Source organism: Marmota marmota, unplaced genomic scaffold (assembly GCF_001458135.2).
Source record: "Marmota marmota marmota unplaced genomic scaffold, marMar, whole genome shotgun sequence".
In the NCBI taxonomy this organism is placed as follows: domain Eukaryota; kingdom Metazoa; phylum Chordata; class Mammalia; order Rodentia; family Sciuridae; genus Marmota; species Marmota marmota.
Window position 1 is genome coordinate 53398277 of NW_026000005.1, and position 23076 is coordinate 53421352.

Here is a 23076-nt window from a genome sequence, read left to right on the forward strand (position 1 = left end):
GTCGGTTCCGGCCCGGAGCGGAGGGCCCGGGCTCCGAAAGCCGGGGAGGTGGGCCGGGCAGGAACGCACGGCCCAGAGCGAAACGGCAGCACCCGGGGCACGAGCCTCCGAGGACACCGCAGCCCCCGGCGGGCCCGCGCAGGCCGAAGCGTCTTCCTGAGGGGCCCTCGCCGCTCCAGAAGTGTTCGGAGCAAGCCGTGGGAACGAGGGCGCCTTCCCCGCCACCTTGGAGGAAGACGGAGTTTACTGCTCGGAAGCGCCATCTTGGAAACCCCTGAGATGAGCAGGACCTTTAAAGGACCAGCAGGGGAGTGAGACCCAGGCGGGAAGTGCACCGTGTGGCCTGAGCTGGCCTGGGTTGGGCCTGAGCAGAGGCGGTTTCCATCGGCAGCCTCCGTGGTGCTGGTCAGGTTGAATGGCGGCAGCCCTCAGTCTCCGATCTCAGCAGGAGGAAGCTGTTCCCCATGCAGCCTACTTTATAGGCATTTTTTTGTTTTCTCGACTGACAAAAGGACTTAATTCTTGCAGGGATACCTGTTTGTGCCAGACACTGAGATGGTGCTATTTATTTAAATGTGTCTTTTGACAGAAGAGGAAGATTGTGTAAAACTAAAGAATTGGTTGCTTAAAAAAAAAAAAAAAAAAAAAATCTAGTTTTCTTTAAATGCTCAACTGTTAACACCACAAAATAAATTGTTAGTGCTTTTACATCCAAAGCCAAAGGAAATCCTATGAGTGTCCCCCAACCCCCAGGGAGGAATCAAGGAACCTGAGCACATCAGCACTCTAGATAGAGTGATGTCTGGCTGCAGGGGTTACCATGAAAAATGGGCAGCATCTTCAGCGTTTTGTGAAACTTTGCTTTCTTGAACCATACTTGAAACATGCAGAGGAACAACTGTCATCTGCAGCCTCAGAACTTCTCTCTCCAGATTCTTTCTGCAGAGAACATCTGCAAAGCCTCAGACCACCTACTGCCAGCCAGCCAGATGTTTTCATTGCTTTTTCTTATTAAAACAATGCATTCTGTGATATCTTGTGCTTTATAACCATCATGAACACAAGGGAAGACGTTTAATTCATGAAAACAGTATTTAGATCATCAGAAATCTCATTTTAATTCTGCAGCAAAAAAGGTCACTAACTCCTGGTAGCTGGGCCTGGAGACCCTCACGCAAACACAGAGATGGGGCTGGGTCTGCTGTAGGGCATCTGCAGAGTGTTAGCAGGCCACCCTGGGTCCTCAGCAGTCTCCTTGAGAGCTCAGACACCTGGCAGACCTGGCCCTGCTGAGCTGTGCTTAGAGAAGGGAAGTGTCTGAGGATGTGGCAACTCCCCAGGCATCTGAGGGGGAAAAGCTTCAGAGCCCAGGGCAGTGTCCAGCACCCTGTGAGACTGTCTCCCAGACTGACAGAGACTAGACTTCTCTGCAGCTGCAGCAAGCTGTGCATAAACAGAAAAACAAGGCAAGTCCTTCTCACACCAGGCCTGGTGGACAGTTCATAGAGTTCCCATTAGGGGGATCATTTATTAACAAAATGGCTTTAATTTGAAAGTATTCAAGGAAATAAATTAATGAACTAGTGTGGTTATTTGCTAACCGGTTGTATAGACTGCACACATCAATTCTCAGCTGAGCACATACCAAGTCACAGGGAACAAAGTTTGTATATATATACACACATAAAAAAAAAATAGATAATTAAAACACTCTTCCCTCTATAAGCTCACAAATAAAAGAACTTTAATAAAGTAATTGTACATTACAATGCTTTCTCAGGGTCACAAAAAAACACGGACTCCAAGTTTACTTTATAAACCTAAGAAAACAGTCACACCTGCTCCCATTGTGGCACTTGTCCAGTTGTATGTGGGCTTTTAGAAGGTAAATTGGGCTCCATTCTTGAGAATTTACTTTCTTTTAAGTAGACAGGACCTGAAATCTATGATTCTCCAACCTGAGTGAAGAAGAGCAGCAGGAAGTGTGTGTGTTCAGCCCACTGGTGGGGAGGGGTCCTCAGGACACAAGCAGCACTGGCCACTGGGGGACTCGCTAGAGGCAGGAAGCCTGCAGAGCCCCCGAGCCCGAGGCACGTCGCTCAGGCTCCTGTTGCCCAGCTCCAAACTTGCAGTGGACAGGAGGCTGCTCTCTGATGGGAGGAAAAAGACTTTGTGTCCCAGGCTAACAATTGGAGATTTTGGGGGCGTGGGGGAAGTGGGGGTACTAGGGATTGAACCCAGGGGAACTTAAACACAGAGCCAAATCCCCAGCTCTTTTTTTGAATATTTTATGTGAAGACAGAGTCCTGCTAAGTTGCTGAGGCTGGCTTTGAACTTACGCTCCTTGTGCCTCAGCCTCCCAAGTCACTGGTGTGCGTCACCATGCCTGACAACAGAAGATTCTAAAACGCTTTCTCACTACAAGTCTGAGGAACAAGGAGTGGGAGGGAGACTTTGGAAAAACCACAGTCAGTGTTCTGGACATGACAAGGTGCTGGGGGATTCTAAGCCCAGGGCCACTGGTGCCAACTTGGTCCACCTGCTCTGAGCCGTGGTTCTGGCTTGTACCAGAGCCTTGTCCCCATGATCCCCAGGGTGTCACACATCTGTAGCCAACACCAGCTGCACTCCTCAGGCCCTGGCCCCACTGCTCCTGCCCAGGGCTCTCCTGGGCACTTGCCCTCCCTCAAGGCCACAGCCATTCCCTGAACCCTGGTGACACCCAGTGGCCTCTGGCACAGAATCCATCCCTCTCTGACAGGCAGCTGCGAGGCCTGACATGTATCCAGGACAGCAAGGAGGAGGGGGCCTCCCCTGGCCAGATAGCCTGGGCACCTCCCCACACCAAGCAAGCTCTCACCTGGCTGGCTTATTCGACACACCTCTTCCCAGGTGTAAGCAGCCAGATTCACAGGCTGTGTTAGCCACGGATCCATCACCAGCTTCTCCAGAGTGGTGCGCCGCTCAGGGGCAGGCTGCAACAGCCCAGACACAAGGCTCATGAGTGCTGGGGATGAAGAAACACAGGTGGGTCCAGGCTGGGGCTAGCAGAGCACATCTCAGACCCCCACAGAGTCTCTTCGAGGCAGGAGGAAGAGGAGGCTGGGGCTCAGGCTGGGCCTGGAATGCCCAGGGAAGGCCTCCTGGGGAGATAGACACCCCTAAAATGGAAGCCTGGAGCTTGAGACCCAACTCACTCAGACTCAGAGGCCTGGCGCCCCAGATGGCCTGCTGTCAGGAGCGCAGCTCTGCAGAGCTGTGAGTACTCGGGGTGGACACAGAGGCTGGAGAGAGGCAGCTGGCAGGGTGCCCCCGACTGGCCCCATGGGAAGGGCATGGACTCTGAGAGAAGCTGAAGCTTTGGCTCTAGATTTGGGTTCCATTTCCTCCAACAATGTGGGTGTCAGGGACACCTTGTGGACCTGTGAGAACCCCTGGGACAACCTCTGTGAATGGAGCCGCATGCTACAGAGCTGTGACCTTAGCACAGCTCTAAAAATGCTCTGCTAGGGTTCCCTAGTGGGTTGTGTCCCCAAAACTGTGCATGTTGAAGTGGTAACCCCGTTGTGACATCAGGGAGGTGGGACCACCAGAGGCCATCAGGGTTAGTTGAGGCCTGAGGTACAGGGTGAGCATCCCTATAAGAGAGGGAAAGGACTAGGCTTCCAATCCACAGAGGACACCTACAAGCCAGAAAAAGAGCCCTGACCAAGAACAGAACCCAGGGCACCTCGCCCTCAGATTTCCAGCTCCCAGACTGTGAGGAATCAATGTCTGTTGTTTGAGGGCCCATCTGCAGTGCAGTCACCCAGCCTGAGCTGACCCAGACAACAGTTTCTAACAAGAAAAGAATCCAGGCACAGATGTTGAGCACGAGGATGCTGCTGTCTTATAGATTTTAACGTGGGAATTGGGAACCCTGGTGTCCAGTCACCTGGCTAACACCTGACCGTTCCTGCCAGTCCCTGGGGCCCCTCCTGGTGTGGAAGCACTGAGCAGCCCACTCCAGGCTGGGAAGCCTTTCTGGCCACTGATCCCACATCTGCCTCACCACCTGGTCCTCACTCCAGAGGCAAACAGCATGCAGCCTGAGGGGAGCTGAGCCCTCAACCATCACCCTGCTCTGGAAGGGGAAGCTCCAAGGTGAGTGGTCAGGGTCTAGTCCTTCCTCTGACCTACATGCCTGATCTTCCCGGTGCTGCTCAGAAAGGGTACAACTGTGAAGTCTGTCACTGACAAAGGGCCTCTAACACCCAAGAGACACTAATAAGAACTAAATCATCCAGAGTTTTTTAAGTCTTCTTGAAATCACTCATCTGCCTGTGTGTGCACACGCACGCATTACTAGGGGTTGAACCTAGGGTCTGTGCATGCTAGGCAAGTGCTCTGTTTTACGGGGTCTCATTAAGTTGCCCAGTCTGGGGCAACTTGGGCTCTCCTCCTGCCTCAGCCCTGGTGTGCCACCATGCCCGACTCAAATCATTCTTATGTTCAGATCAAAGCACAGGAAATAGAAAAGGAAGGTAAATAAGATCACTGGTATGAGAGGAAACAGAAACAGGAGCTGACAGCAGCTCAGGACACGACATCTCCCCACCATCTGGGAATCCTGCTCACCCTGGGAAACAGGGCGTGGGGGGTGTATAGCTGCCTCCATGGTCTCCTCCACTTCACAGAAGGGGTTCTCCTCGAAGACCAGTGTGTACAGTGTGACCCCCAGAGACCACATCTCCAGCTCCGGACCTCTGTAGCTGTGAGGAGGAGAGAGCATCTCAGGGCTTCATGGAATAGCACAGGCGTGCCCAGCCCACCCACAGTGAGCACTGGGCCCTCTGCCACCAGCTAGGTTTCCCTGCATGGGAAGGCCTTCAGGGGACCGCAGGCCGGGGGGAGGGCTTCCTGGAGAAGGTAGGGAGGTCAGGAGCGGCCTCATGAGGGGTCATCAGCACAGAGTGGTGTGCTTTGTAGAAAGACCACATGACAACGAGGTCAGGCTCAGAGCAGTGAGAACACAGGACAAGTGGACAGAGCAGGCAGAGGACAGTAGGACAGGGTGGGGCCAGGAACTGGTCCAGATGGAAGAAGAAGACTGGGGAGGGGCGGGGCACTGTTATTTCCTGTTATCACACAACCTCACGCATGCTGTCAGCTACACCAGGCCGTCAGGTGGTTGAACCCTAACCCTCCCAGCAGCCTAGCAAGAGGAATGTCGTCCTCATTCTACACCAGAGCACACGGGGCTTGGCAAGGTGGAGCAGCTGCCAAGCAGGCCCATGGCCCTGCACTGCCCTGTGCTGTCCCACGCTGCCCAAGGCCCTGAGTGTCAGTCTGTGGAGCTCAGAGCAGTCTGAAGCAGGCACCAGCTGGGAAGCAACAGTGCCCACGAGAGCCACCATCAGACATGGAGCCCTGAGCAGCCACAGCATGAGAGGGGCCCAGGACAGGGCCTCTGCTGTCCAGGGACCACAGGAGCCTGGGCCATAAGAGGCAGACACCCAGGCAAGGGCAGCAGAGGCCACCACAGAGCGAGTGAACGGGCGGCTGCAGGAAGCTAGAGCAGGTAGTCAAGTAAACAGCTTTGCCTTTATGTCATCTCATGGCAGAGATTTCAAGAATGTTGGAAAGAGTGGGGCTGGGACTGGCCAAATGATACATGTTCTAGGCTCGCAGGCGTGTGGCCTTGTGCCAGCTACTCAGCTCTGCTGTGATGGCACAGAGCAGCCACAGAGGATGAGAAGGCGCATGTGCACATGGCCATGTTCTAATAAGACTTTTATTTGCAAAGCCAAGGGTAGGAGCTACTCGCACACAACCACAGGTTCACAGTAGCCAGCCAGCCAGGTGGCGGCAGCAGCAAGCACCCACCAGCAGCTGGTACCAGCCCACAAAAGGGAGACCGTGCCCCAGCGGCCACGTGAGGAACCTTGAGGACCTGATTCTGAGCCAGACAAGCCAGCAGTAGGAAGGCAAGCACCGCAGAATCCCACTCCTGGGAGGTCCAGTCCCTAAAGGAAGCAGGTCTGTAGAGACAGAGGTAGGACACCAGAGGCAGAGGCTGCAGAGGGTCGTGGGTGTTAGTGTTCAGGAAGATAAAGAGTTCTTTGGGGGACTGGGATTGTGGCTCAGAGGTGGAGCACTCGTCTAGCACGTGCAAGACCCTGGGTTCGATCCTCAGTGCCATATAAAAAAATAAAATAAAGATATGTGTCCACCTATAAGTAAAAAATAAATATTAAAAAAAAAAAAGTTCTTTGGGTAGATGGTGGCTGTGGTTGCAAGACAGCATGAATGTGTTTACTGCCCCTAAGCTCAGGCTTAAGATGGCAAATTTTACGTTATGTATGTTACCATAATAAAAAAATATATATAAAAATCAGACTGGGGGCTGGGACATAGCTCAGTTGGTAGAGTGCTTGCCTCACATGCACAAGACCCTGGGTTCAATCCCCAACACCACAAAAAAAAAAAAAAACAAGAATCAGACTGGATACGGGCCAGGAAGGATGACCACTGCTAGTGAAGGTGGAAATCGCAGCTCAGACAGCCTTTTCAGGACAGTGGAGAGGACGGGCAACAGGACACAGCCAGGGCTGACCCAGAGGCCAGGAGCAGGACTGTCCCCCTGCATAGCTAATAGGAGGCACGGCATCAGAAGAAAAGGCAAGACAAGGGCTCTGGGAGAGGTGAGAGCAGGATTGGGGCTCCTCTAGGTTGTAGCTGGTCAGTCTGAGAGGAGGTCACTGAGCAGCTCAGAGCCACAGCCCAGGTTGGAACCCACACCCCTCATGGAAGCTGCACAGCTGAGCATAGGGGCAGGACCTCCTAGGCAGCCCTGTCCTGGGCCACAGTAGACATTTAGTTTCCCTCCCACACTGGAGTAGGGTGACCACCCCAGCATTCATGGATGCCAGGGTAACCAAATCAATCCGAAACGTCACTTAGGGAGGTTCCAACAGAACCCCACACTCCACGCAGGCAAAAAGTCCAGTCACTGCACACAGGGGCCAGACAGGCCCAGGAAAAGGCTGGAGCAGGCTGAGGGCTGCCATGCTCTGGGACTGCCATGAGCAGCCTGGAACCTGCACTTCCCAGCTCAGGGTGAGGGACCTGGGAGACTGTGCTCTGGGCCCTCACCTCCCAGCTCAGGGTGAGGGACCTGGGAGACTGTGCTCTAGACCCTCACCTCCCAGCTCAGGGTGAGGGACCTGGGAGACTGTGCTCTAGACCCTCACCTCCCAGCTCAGGGTGAGGGACCTGGGAGACTGTGCTCTAGACCCTCACCTCCCAGCTCAGGGTGAGGGACCTGGGAGACTGTGCTCTAGACCCTCACCTCCCAGCTCAGGGTGAGGGACCTGGGAGACTGTGCTCTAGACCCTCACCTCCCAGCTCAGGGTGAGGGACCTGGGAGACTGTGCTCTAGACCCTCACCTCCCAGCTCAGGGTGAGGGACCTGGGAGACTGTGCTCTAGACCCTCACCTCCCAGCTCAGGGTGAGGGACCTGGGAGACTGTGCTCTAGACCCTCACCTCCCAGCTCAGGGTGAGGGACCTGGGAGACTGTGCTCTGGGCCCTCACCTCCCATGTGAGCCTTCGGAGTGTGTGGCACAGTGGTGACCACAACCAGACACTCTGGATCCAGGCCAAGGGCCAAGTCCAGCTCCAGCCAGCCCAGCAGGGTAACCCTGCACACTGCTGACAGGACCATACAGGCGGGTCATGCCCAATCACCCACTCCCCTCCAGAGGTGCATGTTAGCTGCATTTCTCTTAATACCAATGTGTCTGAACCTGACTTAATAAAATACTTCGTATGTGGAGACACCCAATTTGTGCATGCAAGAGACGGTGAGGATGTGTACATAGCAGAAACCACTGTCAGCCGACTCCTCTGGGGACTCCTAGCACTAGGAGGAGACGCTGCGAGGGCCATCCCCTGCCGTCCACAGGCTCCCCCACCTGAGGAGAAGCAAACTCATCTTCCCCCAGGGTCCACTTCCTCCCCAGCAGGGGCAGCACCCTGGGGCTGACTGTGGCCAAGCAGTACCAATGAAGGGCCTCTCAGGGACTAAGCCCCCACCGTCCATCCTCCCCACAACTCCTAGAGCTTCTACTCTGGCTATTGCTTGATTTCTAATGTGGGCAGCCTGACAAGACTTTATTGAAGTGGGTTATTATTCCTGTCACCAAATAAACCTAGCTAAAGAAGAGTTTTTCGGGCTAGGGTTGTAGCTCGGTGGTAGAGCTCTTGCCTCGCCTGAATGAGGCACTGGGTTCGATCCTCAGCACCACATAAAAATAAATAAATAAAATATAGACATTGGTCCATCTGCAAATAAAAATTAAAAAAAAAAAAAGAAGTGTCTTCACTTTACGTAGTAAAGTCCCATCTTTTATTTTTGCAGGGTTTTGTGTATTTTTTTGTTGTTTTTGGTACTGGGGATTGAACCCAGGGTGCTCTACTACTGAGTCATACCCCCAGCCCTTTATTAAATTTTATTCTGAGATAGGGTCTCATTACGTTGCTGAGGCTGGCCTCAAACTTGTGATTCCCCTGCCTCAGCCTCCCAAGTTGCTGGGGATACAGGTGTGTGCCACTGCTCCCAGCAAGTCCCATTTTGGGGGACCCTCATCTTTACTTTCTATATTTTCCTAATTTATATCAAACTCAAGAAAAACAAAAATTGAGAAACAAAACATAGTAGAATGAACCCATGTCCACTGCCCAGCACCCTCTGACCACTTTGCATGTTTGCCCACTTATTCTCTGAAACATAACCCTTTATCACTCAGCACCCTTGTCACAAAGAGGCACTGACCAAAGCCATTTCCCCTAAAATCAAACTAATCCTGAGGCCCAGTGGAAAGGGCAGGCACAGTGACAGGGCACACACGAGCTACGTACGGATTCCCCATGAGGACCTCAGGAGCACAGTACTCGATCGTTCCACAGAAGGTGTAAAACAATTTGCCCCTTTCCAAGTAGGCAGCCGATCCAAAGTCGATCAGCTTGATAGTGAAGTCCTCCGCGATCACAATGTTCTCATCCTTGATATCCCGATGCACGATGCCCTTTGAGCGCAGGTAACCCACTGCTGACACCAGCTGGAATTAGGCAGAGGCATTTATTGTCAAAATAAATGCTTACAAGAGGGGCTGGAGTTGTGGCTCAGTGGTAGCACGCTTGCCTAGCACGTGTGAGGCACTGGGTTCGATTCTCAGCACCACATACAAATAAAATAAAGGTCCATCAACAACTAAAAAAAAAAAAAATAGTTTATATATATAAACAAGAAAAATACCACCAACAAAACTCGTTTGCCAGTGCATCATGCTGGGGGCTGGAGACCCGATCTGGTCCCCGTGGGAGGCACAGAAACCAGCTTGGCAGGAACAGACCTCAAGAACACACGGAGAGCAAACAACCGTATAGACTGGTGTCCAACAGGAAGTGCCCACGAGCAGCTCATGGGGCAGGAGAGCCACTTGCCCAGGGTCCAGTCGGCAGGGGGTGATTGAGAAGGTACAGATGCTCCTGCCCAGGGCTCTGGGAGATCTTCAAAGAGCAGCAAGGCACACCCACAAGGATTCCCCACGGAGCAGGACTCTGACCATCTGGAATGAGGGGCTCCACTGGAAACAAGCTCCTCTCCAAAAGTCATGGACCCACCTGCCTGGCCCCCTCTGCATCTCCGATGGCAGAGGCCCCACCTCTCCTGCCTCTCCATGGATTCCAGAAAGACACACAGCGGGTCTGACTGCATCACGGTGTGGGTAGCTGGACCCATCAACTCAACAATCCCAGAGTGCAGTCAATCATTTCAAAATCAATCAGAAGCAAACTAATGGCAGGACCACTAAGCCCACTAAGTAACTTACACTTAATAAACAAATATATGTATGTATGTATGTATATATATATATATATATATATACACACACACACACACACACACACATAAGTAGTTCATACCTACACACCTACACACACACACATTCACATGCACATACATGCACACGTGTTCACACTTGCACATAAACAAGTGCATGTGCATTCATATGTAGACATAAACCAAACAGACATGCATACATGCACACACAGCATATTCCCGTCAGGCCCAGTCAATGACAGAAGCCACGTTTTCATTACAACATGGAAAGTCTCACTAAGACTTATTAACTAGTGCTGAGCGGGGAGGAGAAGCCAACCTCCTGCCGCTCTCCCATGCCTTGCACACAAGGGCTGCTCGCAGGACTCCACAACAGTTCACAGGCTTCGGCTCCCATTGCACCCCAGGCCTGGCAGACGGGGAGCTGCGGCAAGGTGCTGATAACTGGCAGTATTGTATATGATAGTGTGTCTACTCCAAACTAAGGATCTGTGTTCAACTATGCTAACACATGTAAGTTTATACCCAGAAACTTCTACAAAAATGTCAAAATATGAACTGCTATAGTTACTTGTGTCATCAGCCACAAAATCAACTACAAGGCAACACTGTTAAGAGCTCACTACAAGGAAACCTCACATAGGGGCTCTAGGGACCACAAAGTCCTAGGACACATTCGTGGCACTAGCTGAGGGGAGCAAGAGGGTCCAGCATGGGAAGGGAAAGCCAGGCAGCCGAAGCCCTCAGGCAGGTGTCCAGGAGAGTCCCACAGACACCATGGAACTTCCAGGCCCTCCCAGGAAACAGATCAACACAGGCCTGGTGGACACCCTCCCAGGAGCTGGGGGCAGCCAGGGAACAACACCTTCTACCTCCCAAGGCAGAGTCCTGCCCCTCCCACCCCTCTGCTGATCACTCCCTAGCCACTAAAATGACAAATGGACAGGGACAAATGCACACTTCAGTACAAAACAGAGGAAGGCACTGAGTGAAAGTAACACACCAGGATCTCACCTGTACTCACCAGGGAACCAGGAACTAACGCCATGGGCGTACACCCCCAGGACACGCTAGGACTCACAGCCTGTCCTGTGGGTGACACGGTGACTCCACCTGTGCTCCTGGGACATCTAGGACTCACAGCCCTGTCCTGTAGGTGACACGGTGACTCCACCTGTGCTCCTGGGACATCTAGGACTCACAGCCGTGACCTGCAGGTCCACAGTCACTCCCAGAATGTCTACCAGAAGACTGCAGTACTGATTTTCCTGTGGTCTCCTGGTCTGCAGAGACAGGACTTCAGAGCTAACTCACAGGCTCGGCCTCCGTGACGGTCTGAGTGGTTCACGTCTGTGACCTCTGAGGACACTCTACACATACAAAGGAAGCTCAGTCACTTAGCACCTCTCTCTGCTCACGCCACGTCACTCTCTGGCCTCTTCTCTTAGTTTCTCTGTCTCAACCACAGGATTCTCTTCTCAAAGTAGGTATCTTACTCCACAAAATCCCAAGGCTGAAGACCAGGTCCAGCTCAGAAAGAAGTGAGTCCAGTCAGAGTCCCTGGCCACCCATGTCCATCAATGGTGCCCATCCAAGCCACACAGCCCTGGACCCTCTCACCTGCCGGAAGATGTAGCTTGCCAGGGGCTCATCCAGGCTAGGGTGACGGTCAATGAAAGCAAAGAGGTCCAGGCCAGAGCCATGCTTCTCCATTACCAGCTGGAAGAAGCCCTGGTTTTCAAACACGTCCAGCACCTGGGAAAGGCAAGGCCAAGGGAAGCTCTGCTGACGTCAACCACCAGATGAAGGATGTTCTACAGGAGCGACGTCAGGGCTCCGTCCTTCACCTTGATGATGTTGGCATGCTCCACTCTGGAGAGAATCGCGATCTCCAGAGTGACTTTTCCAAGTTTGGGGTCCTCCACCCAACAGTCTTCCAAAATCTTCTCCTTCTTAATGAACTTCACCACCACCTGTGGAAACAGTGAGGACATAATGGACAGTCCTCTGTGTCCCATTCCACATGATGTCCACTACCTGCCCCTGGCAACAGCAGAGCGGCAGTGTTCTCCTCCCCCAAGCAAACACAAGCCCCGCAGCGGGAAGAAGCAGGCAGTCAGCAGCTGAGCAGATGTGGGGGAATCCCTGCCTGTCCTGTCTCATGCATGCACTGGAGTGAAGGGGGCCCAGGAAGCGGTGCCTGAGAAAAGAAGCCGTGGAGACCTTGGGGTGGTGTTGCCCAGACCACCCATGCAGCCTCATCCTCCTTGAAGCTCTGTGTCCTAACCAGGAGAACAAAATAACAAGCCCAGGGAGAAGAGAAAATAAAGGACAATCCATCCTTAGACACATTTCAACACTGACTCTGAGGCCAGCCAGCAAGTCCACCAACTGGACGGACAGAGCAGAGCACACAGGACCTTCACAAAGTCAGGCCACGTGCCGGAACATAACACAAAGCGTGTTCTGACTGTGGGTACACTAAGCTAGAAGTTGAAAACTGAAAGAGACCTGAACAGCTCCAACTACCTGGAAATTAAACAACACGTTTCCACATAGCCAAAACATTTGTAAGTGAATAAAAACAAAACACAGAATATGGCAACGTGGGCCACAGATGAAGCCAAGCTGGAGAGGAATTCCGAGCACTGATATTTACACTAGAGAAGAGAAAAGCTCAACTAAGCCATGTAAGAAGGCACCTCAGAAAAGTAGGAGCCAGGCGTGGTGGGCACATCTGTGATCCCTGCCACCAGTGAGGCTGCACCGGAGGGCCACAGCTATCGACCAGCATGGGTACCTCAGTGAGACCCTATCTCAACACAAAAAATAAAAAGGGGTATGCACATGGATCAGTGGTAAAGTGCCCCTGGGCTCCATCCCTGGTAACAAGAAAAAGAAAAAGAAAAAAGAAGAAGAAGCAAAGCAAAGCAAATTAAATCCAAAATAAAATAATAATAATAATAATAATAATAAAGAATTGAAACCACAAAACTAAAAACAGATCAATAAGGACAATTAATGAAGCCATAACATTAAGCCTCTAACCAGACAGATCAAAAACCAATAAGACACAATATCAAGTATGAGAGAGATGATAAAATCACAGACGCCAAAGACACTGAAAGATTCTGAAGTATCACAGACAACTTTATGCTGATACATTTGATAATCTGGATGAAACAAAGCTCCTGAAAGACCCAAACCATCAAAGCTCACTCAAGAAGCCAGAAACAGAAGTCACCTTCTATTTCAGAATCTTGATTTGTAGTTTAAAACTTGCATTTAAAGAGCAACCCACTCCCAGACCATTCTACTGCTCAATCCTACAAAATGTTTAAGGAGGAAATCACATTGTACACAATTGTGCACAGACTCCTGCAGGGGACAGAGGAAGGGGCTACTTCCAGGTCTGTCTTTACAAGGTCACTTCACTGACCCCAGAGGCAGAAGAAGCGTTTCCGCCACACTCAGGCCACACGCCTCACCACCACAGAGCACTGACAGAGGGAATACGGCAGTGTTTCAGGACAGCAGTGACACGGCAGACCAGGGACACTTAAGTCAGGACACAAAGTTGACGGAATTCTCAGTCCACACCCAAGGTTGGTGGACTGGTCCAGTGATGTCTGACAATGCTCCCAGACAAAGAAAGGACACCTTTTAACAACTGTGCCGACTGGTGCACATGCCCATGCAAAGATGACCCTCAAGTGTGTTTTGTGCCACGTGCAAAATCACTCCAACTACATCACAGGCCTCAAGCAAAGCTTCAAACCCAGAACCTGAAGAGAGAAACATGAAATCTTTGTGACCTTGGATCACATAGGACAGGGAGCACATGATCCATGGGAAGAAACTGATAAAATTGGACTTCACCAAAATCCAAACCTCTGTCCCTGAAAGGCACTGTCACGGACGAGAAGACGGGCCTCTGACTGGAGAACACATCTGCACAGCAGGCCTCTGATGAAGGAATGCAACCAGCTCACCCGGAGCCGGCATGGGGCCAGGGGTCCCAGAGCTCAGGAGGCTGAGACAGGAGGACTGCAAGTGTGTGGCCAGCCTGGGCAACTGAAGAAGGCCTGGTCTCAAATAAAAAATAAAAAGTGCTGGGGAAGTAGCTCCAAGATTAAGCAATTTTTTAAAAGTTCACAGGAGACAAAGACACTTCAGCAAAGAAAATAAGCAGATGGCAAATAAGCACATGAAACAGCGCTCAGCACCCCAAGAGCCCAGGTACTGCGCTCAGTCCCTCACAGCTCAGCACCCCAAGAGCACAGGTGCTGCACTCAGTCCACACAGCTCAGCACCCCAAGAGCACAGGTGCTGCACTCAGTCCACACAGCATCCAGGCAGGCAGGGCTAAGCCCCAGGGTCTGTGGCCAGGACACAGGCTTGTGTGTTGCGGACAAGTCGTGCCCCTTGATTAGGATGGCTGTGCCAGGGACTGTGCTCTGTACTTAGTTTCAAGTATACCTTCTGGCCTGCTCAATAATGTTGGGAGGATTTCTTTCCAGGTGAGAGGAGGAGGTACAAGTTTGGTTTAAAAGTAGGCATGTGGGCGGGAGAGTATCCCCCATGCCAAGAGAGCTGGGGGCCTTAGCATGCCAACCCCAAGAGTGGCTGCAGCCTTCTGGACCACGTGCAGCAGGACTGCCACCCCAGCAGCAATGTGAGCCCTGCAGGGAGTGCTCTCCTTAAGACCCCTCTCTCCCACTGAACCCACAGAGGGAGAGCAAGAGCAGAGCCAGGCCCCCCCTGAGAGCCAGAGCACCTCCTTGTTTTGCGCCTTATCCACTGCGGTCCAGACAAACCCAAAGGCCCCACTTCCAATCGGGCTGAGGGTGCTGTACTTGTGGGAGTACTCCCCCTCACAGGCGGCCAGCTCTGCCAGCTCCACGGGTGTGGGGCTCTCCTCAAACCAGGGCTTGGCTCTGAGCATCTGCAAAGGCAAAGGAAGGTCTGAGGAAGACCTGCCACCACAAAGCCAGGTGGCCCCCCCGCTCTAGGCCCACCATCCCCAGCAGCACAGCCCCTCCTCCCGTGCCCACAGGGAGCCTTTCTAGGCAGCCTGGACACCCTGATCCAAACTGGCACCCCCAACCCTGGACACAAAGCATGTGCAGACTCAAAGGCCTGCATCTGCTCTGCACACAGGGTATGAGAAGACAGAAGACCACGAGACCCCACTCCCACCCCCAGGAAACAAAGCCAAACAGCAAGGCCAACTGGAAGGCCAGCCAGTCCAGGCCAACAGGAGGCCCACGCCAGCTGCAGACACCAACCTCCCCGAGGCTGGGTCCCGGGAGCTCGCTCATGGAGTGGGTGGAGCTGGGCAGGCTGGCGATGAGCAGGCGGGTCCTGGTGGCTGAGTTGCGGTGGCTCTGCAAGAGGTTCTTCACCAGCCAGCAGCAGAACAGGGTTGCAGAGCCCTGGAGCTCCACGCGTTTCACTTCAAACTGGATACCTGAAGCACAGAGGTGAGCAGGAGGGACCTTGCTGACGACCACACACAGCAGTCCACGTGAGGGCAAGCAGCCCCCGGCCCGGAGACACCACCACCGCAGCATGTGGGGCAGCTGGGAGCCAAGGGACGCCCTGCAGAGCACCAGAGACTACACAGCCCACCTCAGAACAGCCAGGCAGAGGGGACAAGAATGTGACAGTCTCAATCAAAGCCATGACGCAAACACAGGCACTGGTCACGCAGTCACACCAGGTCCGAGCCACACACCCACTCTGGGCTTTGGTACAAAGCTCCGGTGTCGTGTGCATCACCAGGCACTTTTACAGGGCCCTCTCAGGGACATCAATATGAACAAGGTATTTTAGATCCACCGTGTTTTCACACATCAGTGATGGGAAGCAATAAAAAAAAAGAGGTGAAAGTCCTCTACAGTGAAACTACAGAACTCTAATGAGAGAAACTGAAGACCTGAAGAGTGAAAGATCTTCCATGTTCTTGGATAGGCAGAATTAATATTGTCAAAATGACCATACTACCAAAAGCTCTATACAATTCCTATTAAAATCCCAATGTCATTCTTCACAGATATACAAAAAACAATCATAAAATTCATTTGTAAAAATAAGAGGGCCAGAATAGCCAAAGCAATTCTTACCAAGAAAAGTGAAGCAGGAGACATCACAGCACCAGACTTTAAATCATACTACAGAGCTATAGTAACAAAAATGGCATGGTATTGGCACCAAAACAGACGTGAAGACCAACGATACAGAATAGAAAACACAGAGACAAGCCCGAATAAATACAGTTATCTCAAATTAGACAAAGGCACCGTACACATACATTGGAGAAAAGAAAGCCTCTTCAACAAACGGTGCTCGGAAAACTGGAAATGTAACAAAATGAAATTAGACCCCCCATCTCTCACCTTGCATAAAACTCAGATCAAAGTGGATCAAGGACCTAGGCAGACGGCAGGGTCTGTACCTACTAGATGAAAAGGTAGGCTCAATCACCTATCATCAGCTGAGGAACCAAATTCCTCCACCAGACTCCTAAAGCACAAGTAAAATCAAGAATCAATAAATGGGATGGTGTCAAACTAAAAAGTGTCTTCACAGCAAAGGAAACAATCAAGAACATGAAGAAAGAGCCTACAGAATGGGAGAAAAGTCTTTACTACCTGCACCTCAGATAGAGCACTAATCTCCAGGATATGTAAAGAACTCAAAAAACTTAACACCGAAAAAACCAAATAGGGGGCTGGGGTTGTGGCTAAGCAGTAGAGCTCTCGCCTAGCACGGGCGAGGCCCTGAGTTCGATCCTTAGCACCACATAAAAATAAATAAAGATATTGTATCAAACTACAACTAAAAAATGAAAAAATATAATAAGTAAAAAAAAAAAAAAAACCCAATCAGTAAATGAGCAAAGGAATTGAACAGGTACTTTACAGAAGAAGTAGTAAGACTGGTCAACAAATATGTGAAAAAATGTTCAACATCACTAGCAGTTAGAGAAATGCATATTAAAACTACACTGAGATTCCATCTAACTCCAGTCCGAATGGCAATTATCAAGAATAGAAGCAATGATAAGTGTTGGCGAGGATGTGGGGAAAAGGTACACTCATACATTGCTGGTGGAACTGCAAATTGGTGCAACCACTCTGGAAAGCAGTATGGAGATTCCTTAGAAAACTTCGAGTGAAACCACTATTGGACCCAGTTATCCCACTCCTCGGTTTATATGGAAAATACTTTAAAATAGCATACTACGGTGACACCGCCATATCAATGTCATAGCAGTTCAATTCATGATAGGTAAACTAGGCTAGGTATCCTTCAAAAGATGAATGGATAAAGAAAATGTGGTATATATACACAACAGAATGTTCTCAGTCATAAAGAAGAATGAAATCACGGCATTTGCCAGTAAATGGATGGAACTGGAGACTATCATGCTAAGTGAAATAAGCCAACCCCAAAAACCAAAGGCCAAATAGTGAATGTTGTCACTTATACGCAGATGCTAACACACACTAAGGTGGAGGGGGGAGAATAGAAGTTCACTGGATTAGACAAAGGAAAATGAAGGGAAGGAAGAAAAGGGAATGGGAAAGACAATAGAATGAATCAGACATCACTTTCCTATGCTCACGTGTAAACACACGACCAGGGGCACTCCACATCATGTACAGCACAAGAATGGGAACTCACACTCCATGTAGGAGATAGCATGTGTATGGTATGTCAAAATGCACTCTATGATCATGTATAAAAAGAACAAATTAAAAAATTTTTTTTAAAACCCTGGTGTCTACTTTCAGGTGGTGGAATTCTGGTTAGAGCTGATTGTATTTCCTCCTTATTTCTTAAGATTTCTACAAATAACGTGTGTTACGCACATTTTTTTTTTTTTTAATTTAGAAAATGGAGTAAGCAATCAACACCACAAAATCAGCAATGTTGAAACAACTAGCTAGAACAAGGGGGACCCAGAGATTAGGAAAAGTCAGAGCCTGGCTGTCGTGCCCAGGAAGAAGGGGCTTCAGGGCCTGCAGAGAAACAAAGGGAGCACAGGGCAGAGCAGACGTCTGCCGGGCACATAGCACTCTCTGCCTGGCAGCTCAGTGTGACCTGGGGACCAGTGGCAGCTGGAAGGACAGGCCCCAGCACGAGACCCCCACCCCTTCTGAGCCTCCTGGAAATCAAGACTAGGTGCTAGAGCACGGAGCACCACAAAGGGGACCCAGGCTCCCTCTCCCCAGGCAAATGTGCCATAACCCTCATGTCAAACGACAACATATTATCCTTTAGCACACCTTCTCCAAGATGAAGACCACCTGTGCTCTGCTGCGATGCTCTGAGGCAGCAGTGCCTCCCTAGGCCAGAAACACACTCAGCCCCAGTCCCACCCAGGACACACTTAGGCCCCCCAGCCACTCCCAGGCCAGGGACCCATGTAGCCCCAGCCCACAGATACCAGGGACACACTCAGCCACAGCCCCATCCAGGACACACTCAGCTGCAGGCCCTCCCAGGCACACTCAGCTCCGGCCCTACCCAGACACACTTAGCCCAAACCCCACCAAGGACACACTCAGCTGCAGGCCCTCCCAGGGCACACTCAGCTGCAGGCCCTCCCAGGGCACACTCACCCACAGGCCCTCCCAGGCACACTCAGCTACAGGCCCTATCAGAACACACTCAGCTAAAGGCCCTATCAGAACACACTCAGCTAAAGGCCCTATCAGAACACACTCAGCCGCAGGCCCTCCCAGGACACACTCAGCCGCAGGCCCTCCCAGGCACACTCAGCCGCAGGCCCTCCCAGGCCAAGACATACTCAGCCGCAGTCCGTCTCGGTGGTAGCAACTCCCAGAGTAGGTGCCCTCCTGGATCTGCTGCTGCAGGCTGGTAGCCCTGGGTGCCACAGGTGTGGAAGTGACCTGAGCGCTTAGCCTTGGGTCCTCTGCTGACGGGCAAGTATGCTCAGGGCTCACATCCAGTGTGGGAAGGATGTAGTCCGGGCTCTCCATGTCATGTGCTTTGTGATGTTCAGAGGACACCAAACAAATCTCAGAGGGTTCTGTCTGATCGTGTCCTAGATGGCTTTCCTGGAACTGCAGGCCATCACCAGGGTCAAAGTAGGTGCCAGCCAATAGCAACAGTTCCCTGTCCCCCAGGATATCTGGTCTCTGCCTATGGAGATGGCCCACATCCTCATCAGAGTCTACCACCACAGGAGAAGGTGTCTCACTGAGTTCAGATGTGGCACAGGAGCAGCTGGATGAAGCTCGTTCTGCCAAGTCGCTGAGGAAGAGCTCCTTTAGGTTCCAGGAATAAGAATTCACATCGGCCTCCTGGGCCTCCTGGGCCTCCTGGGCCTCCACCACCTCTAGGACACCAGGAAGGTCAGTGGCCAAGGCATAGCAGGCCGAGGAGCTGCCCAAGTGGCTGCTGTGAAGGTCTCTGCCTCCAAGATCGCAGAAGGACATTGGGGCGGAGGGTGGGTGCTCTGCTGGGACCTGCTCACGGCAGGAGAGGCCCAGAGGCCCTGTGCAGCTCAGCTTAGGCAGCCTCTCCTCTGTCAAGCAAGTCTGCAGCTCCTCTCGGTTGTCCTGTGCCCCCAGCCAAGGCTCATCCAGAGTGGGCGTCCCAAAGGAGACACTTGCCCTCCCTGAGGGGCTGGGAGCCAGCTGCCGTAGGGCCCACTTGCTACTATAAAGAGGGCAGTGCATCAGGAGGCCCCCCGTTGCCAGCTGTCCTGCAGTTTGGGCCTGGAGTCTGGCAGGATCAGTCCAAGGGCTAGGGCTGAGGACACCGATCAGCTCCTGCTGGGCCTCCAGACTCAGGCCACTGTCCCTGTCCTCAGCAGGGCCTGCAGGCTCAGAACCCTCACACAAAGCCCAGGATTTTGTATCCACTGGTTCAGACCTGCTTTCTTCCAGGGGACCCTGCCTGGGGTCCTCTGTTGCTGCAGGCTCCTCTTTCCCCAAGGCAGCACATTCCTGGTCTGTGACCAGTGACTGGTCATCTTGGGCTGGTGGGCTCCCTTCTGGGGCATCTTGCTGGTCCTGGAGCAACGAAGACTCACCATGGGTCACGGAGCTTTCCTCTGAGGTACTCTGCTGGTTCTCAGGCAGTGACTGTTCATTATGGGCTGGCGGGCTTCCCTCGGGGACACTTTGTTGGTCCACGGACGACGACTGTTCCCCATGAGCTGGCGGGCTTCCCTCAGTGACACTTTGCTGGTCCATAGATGACAACTGTTCCCCATGGGCTAGAGGGCTTCCCTTGGGGACACTTTGCTGGTCCATAGGTGACAACTGTTCCCCATAGGCTGAAGGATTTTCCTTGGGGACACTTTGCTGGTCCCTGGGTGACAAATGTTCCCTGTGAGCTGGTGGGCTTCCCTCAGTGACACTTTGCTGGTCCCTGGGTGACAACTGTTCCCTGTGGGCTGGAGGGCTTCCCTCAGGGACATTTTGCTGGTCCGTGGATGATGACTGTTCTCCGTGGGGGGCGGGCGGGCTTCCCTCAGGGACACTGTCTACCCTGGAAATAGGAATTCAGATGTCAGGCATTAGCAGTCACAAAAAAGAAGACAGGAGGAACCATTCTGTTAAAACACAAAGCATTTAACACCATAAAATTCACAACAAAAAAGATTAAATTTTGCAACCAAGTCAATACATAAAGCACCTACTCTCCAATACTGTCAGACAAATCCTCGTTTAGCAAGGCTTTATCAAGATGGTGCTGAGACTGCCACAGTGCAGAGACCCAGGCCCAGTGCTCAGCTCAGCCTGCACGCGGCCCAGGCAGCCTGCTGCCAGTGTGCAGCTCACTCTGCCACACTGAAGGCCTGAAGTGAGGGGCCAGAGGGGACTCAGTGTCTGGCAAACTCCACACCAGCCCACTGACTGGCTAGGAATGCCACCACCCTCACAGTCAAGTGGGGAGACGGTCAGGCCAGCCAACAGGCTGAAGGGAGCAGGTGGGGGTGAGGACAAAGAGAAACTCCCCCAAGTGCCTCCAGCAAGTGGTGAGCAGGGAGGAGGCTGCGACAGTTGACACAGTGCCCCCAGGGCACAGGCCCACACCACAAACTGTACCCTGTGCCTGGCCACTGAGCAGCAGGTATGCCAAACAAGTGCACATCCTACAGGGCACAGAGGCAGGTTCACACCTGCCACCCAGCAAGAATGCAGCAGTGATTCCCACTGACAGAAGAGGCCAGGGCCAGCACCAGGACAGAAGTGCAGAGGAGGGCACTGTCAGCAGGGGTCTGAGAAGCAGAGCTGTCCTCTTTATTCCTAAGTTAGATATTGCTAGCACGTTTGTGGATTTTGTAACGTTTACCCCTTTGGTTTTTATTTGGCACTTAAACATGTCAACAGTATTCCTGAGCCCTGTGTGTGGACAGTCTCAGCCTGCTGGTCTCTGGGGAGAAGCTCCCAGCCTCCTGTGCCCAGCAGCCTGCTCTAGCTCAGGACACTGGCAGGGTGTGGGGCCTGTGACAGGGGCACTGGCACCCTTGGTCACGTTCTGCCCTCGACCCCTCAGGTGTGGTTCTGGAGTCCCTGGGCCCTGATGGGGTTTGAGGATCCAGGTGACGTAGTGTGGGCGTGCTGGGCGGGGTCTCTGCTCTCTAGTGGGAAGGAGCAGTGGGGACAGGATGTGAGTGTCAGGAGGTACTAGCAGGGTGCGTTGTGCGCATCATGCTGGGCCGTGGCCCTTGTGGGTGGTGCTCCCCTGGGACGCCGGGTGCCAGCAGCTCAGGCAGCAAGCGCTGTGAGTAGGGTGCAGGCCTTCCCGATTCTGCTCTCAGATCTGAAGGTGAACGTGGTACGTGCTGGTGACCGCCTGCTGCCACAAGATGAGACCCTGAAGCTGGCAAGAAGCCAAGACATCTCCCCTGCTCAGACACAGCAGGAAGTAGGAGCCTGGCTCCCTTCCTCCTCGTCGGAGCCCTCACCGGGGTGAGTGCTGGTGGGAAGTGGNGTGCGGGGGGGGGGGGGTGTCTGCAGAGGTATCCCTCCATGCCCACTCCCACCCTCTCTGTCCAAGCACTGCATGTCCAGAGATGAGCCTCGTGTGGCTCAGGGGACCATGCGTCCTTCTCCAGGGCCAGCAGAGGGGGGTCCACACCAAGGAATCTGGGCAGCCTCTGGATGTGGTGTTCCATGGTCAGGACATGCGGCCTTGACCTCAGGGCAGCTCTGTACTTTCACTCACCCCCTGAGGATCTCTGAGGTGCTAACCACTGGGGGCCCCCAGGGTCCATTTTCCTCTTTGATCACCCCATCCACAGCCCTCCCACCTTAAACCCCTGGGCCAGATGTGCTCTTGGATTTCAGAAAGATCATCAGTCACTTGAAGGAACTCCACAGGACAAACCCAGCATGAGGCCTCTACATACCCCACTGTGGGGTAGCAGGAAAACATCAATGGCTGCCCATCAGCTCAGGGTGGGTTTAATCATCAAACATGCTCCAGCATCAAATTTAGGGAAAAATTTCCATGTTGGGGACTTTTTAGATTTCAAGATGTGGGTTAAGGCTGTGAGCCTGCAGAGTCTCTACGTGTTAGCATGACCACGGAATGGCCTTCCCCAGCTCTCCTGGAGACCACGCTCTGCCCTCCACTCAGCACGGGAGCAAGGGGTGTGGCTGCCACGTGATATCGGGGAGTAGGGCACCTCCACTCCCACCTCCCAGAGTCCACACAGCGTCAGGAGCTGCTGGGACCTGCACCCAGGTCACCCCAGGGATCATAGGCCCCAAAGCAGGGACACCAAGACCTGCCACCGTGGAGACCCCTGAACCAATGTCACTTCATGTGGAGTCCTTTTGAGCCTCTGCCTCTCAGGAGAACCCCCTCAGCATGAGCATCAATTCACTAGAACAGCTCAGCCTGAGCGTGAATGCTGGGGCCAGAGGCGGCGGCGTAGGAAGCCCGACAGAACCCCAGAACATGTGCCTCCCTCCTCCTTCTGTACTTCCCACTTGGACTTGGTGACGCAGCAGCTTGCATTCCTAATTAGACCACAATGTCACAGAGAAGCCTCGACTCTCCGCCCGTTATCTGTTGAACAAGTGAGTGGGTGACTGAAGGGCATGTCACGCACTACTCCGTGCTGCAGGTGGGATGGGTGCCAGCCGAGCTGCAGAACCTGGGCTGGGAGCCGCTCCGCAGCAGAACCTTGGCCTTGT

The 23076-nt window shown here is 52.6% G+C and overlaps 2 protein-coding genes across 8 annotated transcripts in view; both read right to left on the reverse strand.

Annotated features, from left to right (window-relative positions):
• Positions 1-263, reverse strand: part of Mterf4 (mitochondrial transcription termination factor 4) — a 4567-nt gene extending 4304 nt beyond the window's left edge. Inside the window, exon 1 of the mRNA XM_048808001.1 lies at positions 70-263. Coding sequence (XP_048663958.1) covers positions 70-263 — 194 coding nt within the window. The remainder of the gene's footprint in view (positions 1-69) is intronic.
• A 1464-nt stretch (positions 264-1727) lies between these two features.
• Pask (PAS domain containing serine/threonine kinase) overlaps positions 1728-23076 on the reverse strand; it is a 32962-nt gene continuing 11613 nt past the window's right edge. For 2 of the 7 annotated variants that reach the window (XM_048808941.1, XM_048808948.1), the window contains 9 exons: positions 18705-20416; positions 15175-15356; positions 14664-14831; positions 11734-11859; positions 11507-11641; positions 8902-9101; positions 4618-4751; positions 2861-3007; positions 1728-2150 (listed from right to left, as the gene is read on the reverse strand). In XM_048808941.1, the coding sequence (XP_048664898.1) occupies positions 1993-2150; positions 2861-3007; positions 4618-4751; positions 8902-9101; positions 11507-11641; positions 11734-11859; positions 14664-14831; positions 15175-15356; positions 18705-20416 (2962 nt within the window). In that variant the 3' untranslated portion in view covers positions 1728-1992. Of the gene's footprint in view, positions 2151-2860; positions 3008-4617; positions 4752-8901; positions 9102-9381; positions 9612-11506; positions 11642-11733; positions 11860-14663; positions 14832-15174; positions 15357-18704; positions 20417-23076 lie in introns of those variants that run through there. The other 5 variants (XM_048808945.1, XM_048808944.1, XM_048808943.1 and 2 more) reach the window with 5 other exon arrangements.